This window comes from Arachis ipaensis, chromosome B09 (assembly GCF_000816755.2).
Source record: "Arachis ipaensis cultivar K30076 chromosome B09, Araip1.1, whole genome shotgun sequence".
In the NCBI taxonomy this organism is placed as follows: domain Eukaryota; kingdom Viridiplantae; phylum Streptophyta; class Magnoliopsida; order Fabales; family Fabaceae; genus Arachis; species Arachis ipaensis.
This window is the reverse complement of record NC_029793.2, coordinates 4,015,274-4,021,884: the sequence shown is the minus strand read 5'-3', so window position 1 is coordinate 4,021,884 and position 6,611 is coordinate 4,015,274. Positions and strand designations below refer to the sequence as shown.

The 6,611-nt window shown below is 33.2% G+C and overlaps 2 protein-coding genes and 2 non-coding genes across 4 annotated transcripts in view; 2 read left to right on the top strand and 2 right to left on the bottom strand.

Annotated features, from left to right (window-relative positions):
- The window catches only part of LOC107617849 (aquaporin TIP2-1), a 2,274-nt gene extending 1,257 nt beyond the window's left edge, over positions 1-1,017 (top strand). The window contains exon 3 of the mRNA XM_016319718.2: positions 395-1,017. Within this exon, the coding sequence (XP_016175204.1) occupies positions 395-763 (369 nt within the window). The 3' untranslated portion in view covers positions 764-1,017. The remainder of the gene's footprint in view (positions 1-394) is intronic.
- On the bottom strand, positions 3,017-3,090 carry TRNAN-GUU. The gene has a single exon. It is a non-coding gene; the product is annotated as a tRNA-Asn (tRNA).
- LOC107617850 lies at positions 3,690-4,762 on the top strand. The gene has a single exon (XM_016319719.2). The coding sequence runs from the start codon at positions 3,922-3,924 to the stop codon at positions 4,642-4,644; it is 723 nt and encodes a 240-aa protein (XP_016175205.1). The 5' UTR covers positions 3,690-3,921; the 3' UTR covers positions 4,645-4,762.
- On the bottom strand, positions 5,560-5,633 carry TRNAN-GUU. The gene has a single exon. It is a non-coding gene; the product is annotated as a tRNA-Asn (tRNA).

Below are 6,611 nucleotides of genomic sequence, written 5' to 3'. Positions count from 1 at the left end.
GGACAAAAATAATATATAATATATATAATATAAAATAAATAAATTTCTGATTTTTTATCGTGAAAATAAACAAATCTCTCGTCAAATTAAAATTTAGGTAAATTTTTTATCTTTGTAAATGGAAAACACATAGATCCTTTTAACAATGGTTTGAATCCGACACAAAAAATTTTATACTTTTGCTATTTATATATCTTCAAAATAAAAATTCAGAAACCTATTTGTAATTTCCTCATAATATTAATAAGAGAACATATGTTGGGTCCCAAAATGAAAATGCACCTATGCCAAAGTATTCTATGTAGAGAAGCATTTCTCAAATTAAATCCAATAAGGATAAAAACAAAAAGAATGTGACATTGTTACAAGATTTTGTTGAATTATTTGGATGCAGACAACTCCAATCCACAGTGTGGCAGAAGGAGTAGGAGCATTTGAAGGAGTAGTGACTGAAATCATAATCACATTTGGATTGGTGTACACTGTGTATGCCACAGCAGCTGACCCCAAGAAGGGCTCACTAGGCACCATTGCACCCATTGCAATTGGTTTCATTGTTGGTGCCAACATCTTGGCCGCCGGTCCCTTCTCCGGCGGCTCCATGAACCCGGCTCGCTCCTTCGGCCCTGCCGTCGTCAGCGGCAACTTCCATGACAACTGGATCTACTGGGTTGGACCCCTCATTGGTGGTGGCCTTGCTGGCCTTATCTATGCCAATGTCTTCTTGCCCTCTGACCATGCACCTCTTTCAAGTGAATTTTGATTTCATTAATTATTTGAGACTTATTAAGACTTGAGAGTTGCAATTTGTAATTTCATCTTTTAATTTCTCCACAATAAAAGGAGGAAAATCAAGAATTATTTTCTTGCTTTTCTTTCTTTTATCTCTTTCTCTCTTGCTTTTGCTTTGATTGTAAAGGGTCTGTTTGGTGATGTGCATTATTAATTAGTCCTTTTCAAATTATGATCCCTGTAAGATTTACTTTTAATTTTGGATTCCTTTTATCTTGGATGCTATGAGGACTAGTGTATGTGCTACAACATTTACAGTTATTATATGTCATTATCTTTAATTAGATATAATAAGTTGACATAAGTAGCAAGAAGATGGGATAAGAACTTCTGTTTTTTCTTTTTTTTTTTTTTAAATTATTGTCCATGGGAAGAATTAGATAATGAAATGGTGCAACTGAAAATAATATCCAGTTGGTATTTGCAAATTAAAACAGGCATGAATTGCTAATAAATTATTAATTCTTAATAACTAAGAACAAATTATAATAGAGATAAAAAATAGAGAAAAGGATAAATAGGTCCTTGACCTTTTGCCCTGCGAACATTTTCGTCCCTGACCATTAAAAAATACTTTTAAGTCTCTTCACAAAACTTAGACGGATCAGTCCCTGACGGAGGCATTTGGACGGATCAGTCCTTGACAGAGGCATTTGGACGGAGGGACTGATCCGTCCAAATTTTGTGACTTAAAAATATTTTTCATTGGTCAGGAATAAAAATGTCTGCAAGACAAAAAATTAGGAACCTATTTGTCCTTTTTTCTATTTAAAAGTCTAACTTTACTACTTGATAAATATGCCAACTTGTCATACTACTAGATAAGCACGCTTACATAATTATGATAAATTTTAGTCATAAATTTTAACTATTTTTTTTATAATTTGATTAATTTTGACTTGTGAAACTCGATACAATTTCTATAATCTTTTATAATTTGTTCTTATCAAAACATTAATAAATTTAATTTTTACTTCTCGTAAACACTTGGATATGAGTTGTTATATTAAAACTTTTATAATTTTCTAAATTTAACTTGAATTTTTTAATTTAGTTATTGATAATTGATAAACTTAATTTAATTTTCAACAATAAAAGGGTACAAAAACAGGAATCCAATGAACAAAGAAACATTATTCCATTACATGAAATGCATAATGTCAACAACAAATGTGCTATGGCCTATGACTTTATGTTTGTCCAATATAATCATATAAAGTTGTTGATGTGGTCCGAACCATCAAGTGCTAATAATAATAATAATTGATATCTAAGATGGATAAGTCCAAGCCATACAAGCCAGAAAAAAAAAATTAAGAGTGGCATCTTTTCAAACATGGTTTGTACTTTGTAGGAATGGGTCCATGCTTGTTTGGAAGAATCTTTCCCTGGCAGATTTGAACATACCTACAAAAAGTAGAGTGATTGTGAAAGTGTTCTAATAAATAAGTCTTGGAAATCAATTGCAATAGGTGTTCTGAATTAATCAAGGTTCAACTCCTGGAAGAGTTCTGGTCATCTGGTCATGGTAGCAAAGGGAAGCTGCCGCATTGAAGAGGGTCTCAAGAACAGCATGAAGAGGGAATTGATTGTTTGAATTGAGGGTTGGGTTGGGGGTTTGGTTTTCTATCTTGGGTCTGGGCCAGTTTTGGCCTGGATACCTGACCAAAAAAAAAAACTCCTGGAAGAGTTTTATAACTGCAGAAGCAATAGAAATTTAATTATAAGAATCTATATACTGGGTTTATTGACCAAAAAAGGAAGAGTTTCCCAAGTTGACCATTCATAAAAAACCTTAGGCATTCCTATTCAAAATCAAGGGGTGTTTGATATCTAGGAAATTTATGAAGAACTGAAGATAAAATTGATGTATGGAAGCAAGGGCATGCCATACTAATTATTAAAGATCTTTGGTAGGGGTGTGCATGGGTCGGGAAAAATCGGGTTTGATGTGATTCAGATCCGACTCGAAATATATACCGGGCCTATTTATTAGACCCGAACCCGGTCCTAAACTCGATAAAACCTATATACACTTTCGGGCCACAATTATACCGGGTGAAAACTAGACCGTTAATATTACATTACCCTTACCCGACCCTAGACCCGGTGAAATCACACCATTAGCCCCTAAAGTGTTCGGGACCGGGTCGGGTCAGGCCATGCACACCCCTAGTCTTTAGAGGTCAACATGGAAACAAGAATAAATAAATAAATGAAAAAACGCTAGAAGAAGGGCTTGAACCTTCGACCTTGTGGTTAACAGCCACACGCTCTAACCATCTGAGCTACTCCAGCTAATGTTATAAGATTTCAGTTAATAACTATGTATAGAAAATCAGGCGTGGACCTTTAGCATGACTCTTCAGTATAGTATGTGCATATTAGTGTTATTTAGATTATTTTTTTATTAGTTTAAAGTTGATAGTAATTAATTATAACAGAAGTTTATAAGGAGAACATAATGTTAATCACAAAATATTAAATTAATAAAAAAATAATTAGTGTATAATTTTTTTTTCCAAATTCAATTTTCATGACTTTTAACTTTAATGCACTAACAGTATAAATATTTTACATAGTGGTATAATTATATATTTTTTTTGAGATAATCATTCACATAGTCAATGTAAAAAAAAATTATTTTTGTCAATGTAGTGTTATATAAGTAGATGTATATAAGTATATTTAAAACTATTTTTAAACAAATATATATTTTATTCCTTATGTTATATAGACTATAACTTATGGCCAGTAAGTATCGATTTTATGATCCAAACAGTATAACATCACTGCCAAAAGCCATACAATGTACTCATATAAAGCACCTTTTACATCTCAATTAAGAATTTAATTTGAAATTAGCACTTTCACTTTTGTTATTAACTCTCAAAAAGAATTCGAATGATGAACTCCGTCTCCAATAAATTACATCCCATAGATATAGTTTTCAGCCCAAAGCGATGTCCAAATACTTTCATAAACAAAAATACTTTTTTTTCCTATAAAAACCTTCAATCCGCACTCTTACTCATTTATATACAAGGGCAAGACCGTCATTGTGTACTGTAGATAACCCTCACTGCTATTCTTCCCTTCTTCCATGCCACTCGCAAGTCGCAACAACCCATGGCTTCCTCTCTCCGTCTCCAAAACCCCACTTTCCACAAACCCCACGCTCCACCACCAACATGTACTCCCACGCGCCACCGCATCAATTACGTTCCCGTGCGGTGCGGCGGCCCGCGGTCACAGCGCGGACCCTTACTCAAAGGTCGAATCCTAAGCATCGAAGCAATCCAAGCCATACAAACCATAAAACGAATCCACCGAACCAACCCTCCTAACCACCAAACCCTAATATCCAACACCCTCACGCGCCTCATCAAAAACGACCTACTCGCCACTCTACGTGAGCTTCTACGCCAGCAACAGTGCACTCTCGCGCTCCGCGTGTTCTCCGCCGTTAGATCAGAGTACGGCGCCGATCTCACGCTCTACGCCGAGATGGTCAACGCGCTCGCAAGTAAAAGTATGGGTGACGACGTGGACCGTCTGATTTTGGAGTTGGATGGGATTGAGTTCGCTGACGTGGCGGATCAGAAGGGGATGGTGAGTTTGATCAAGGCCGTTGTTGGTGCTGGGAGGAGGGAATCAACGGTCAGGATTTACGAGATGATGAAGAAGGGTGGGTGGTGTGAGAATGTTGAACCCGATGAGTATTTGGTTAATGTTTTGGTTAATGGGCTCAAGGGTTTTGGTGAAATGGAACTTGCTAAGCAGGTTCAGAATGAGGCTAATAGGGCTTTTGCTAGGTTCTCTAGGCCCAATTTGGAGTCATTGAGATTGTAGTAAGATTTATAAGATTCTTATGTGTTTGTATGCTGGTTCTTATAAATCTTATGTGAAGTTTTTTTGATAAAAAATCTTGTATATTATCTAGGTATCTGTTATATTGTTTTTGAGTTTATACTTTATAGTCTATCCTTTTTTTATTTACTCATTAGTATCGTATATAAAAAAAAGGCAAGAATAGGATCATTTTAAAAATGTTATGCTATTTTGATTATCTGCTAAGAATTAGAGGATAATAGAATAATAATAAGTCCATTGCTTGAGGTTTATGCTTCACGTGTAGGTTGGAACTTGGAAGAAGACAAGACAAAAAATATAGTAAATTCTTGATGGTTCAAAATTTTAGAATAATAATCTTGGTGGAATCGAATAGGAAAATTAAACCCTCTGCCTGAATTTGTTGCTGGAAACTCGGAACTTGCTTTAGTGGCAGTATCACTGTTCCATTTATGTATAGATGTTTTTTTGCCTTTGTATGAACCCTAAACCACACTCAGAAAAAGTGTGTTAATGATTAATACAATGTAGATTGAGTATCATCTATAACAATTACCCCCATAATCCATGACTATTAATAAAGGGGAATGGAGCTTTTGGTGCACAAGTTTTGCATGCATAACTCTTAAGTCTTAAGCAATACCTACTCTCCCAATGCTATATCTCCATTTTTTTATCACCGAGTAAAAGTACTCATTATTTTTGTGCAACTTAATTTTTATTTTACACAAATATTTATTTTCTTATAAACGAACATAATTCATATTATAAAACTTTACTGGGTTTAATTAGATTGTATTAAAATAACAATAAAATAAAAGATTTATTATGTTGTAAACAAGTTAGTTGAGCCCCACTTTTGTGCATATTTTTTGAAGTTATATACATAACTAGAATATAAAATAATATATACAGCGCTAGAAGAAGGGCTTGAACCTTCGACCTTGTGGTTAACAGCCACACGCTCTAACCATCTGAGCTATTCCAGCTATACTTTCATGATTTTCCTTATTACTTTATTTCAAGATGAAACTGTTGATAACCATATTTATGTCTTGATTAAATTAAATCTGAGATTAAAGCCTAAGGAGTATATGCCGGCATGCTGCCTAGTGCCTTTCATCACATTATTATCTCTTAATGAATTTCCTGATATTACTAAACAAAAAGAATATATAATATCATGAAGCAATAAAAAGTAATAATTCAAAAGACTTATTTGAATTCTGTCAAAAAGTTCAAGGATTGATCTTATCTATTTTATCTTCTTCTTTGTATATGTTATGAACTTGTTGGATATATATATATCACCAAAGAGGTACAAGAGACACTTTTGATTTTTCAGAATTTGAAATAAATTGATCATCAATATTATATTAAATAATTTGTTATTTTAAAATTTGAAAAATTAGAATAATTTGTTATTTAAAGGAAAAAAGTTTAGATAACTTCAAAACTAAAAGGTTAGGGAAGAAAACATAAATGATGTCATATAATTTTACATATGTCAAAATAGTGAGTGGGAGGAAAGCAAAGGAAATTGAAAGTGAAAGAAAATGAGACAAAAGATATGATATCTCTTGCCACCAAGAAAATAGACTTTACATACATTATGAAATAAAAGTGATGGTTGAGCTGATGAGTTCCATATGTATAGGGACAACCCAATTTCTTAGTGGAACTTACGTGTGAGGAATCTTTTGAACATGAAAAAGACTCTAGTTGCAATGGGCTTCATAAAGTATTATGTTCATTCATGCAAAATATCATTTCAAATTTTAAGCATATCCTTGATGTAAAAGTATATAAATGGTTTTAAATTTAACATATATCTTTTGAAAAAAAAAATGTTAGGCACATATAAAAAATAAGTCAACATACATGCATTTATATATAAATCAATATATTGTTTAATTTATTTTTAATGTATATTTATATTTAAAAAACATGTATTAATTTAACATATA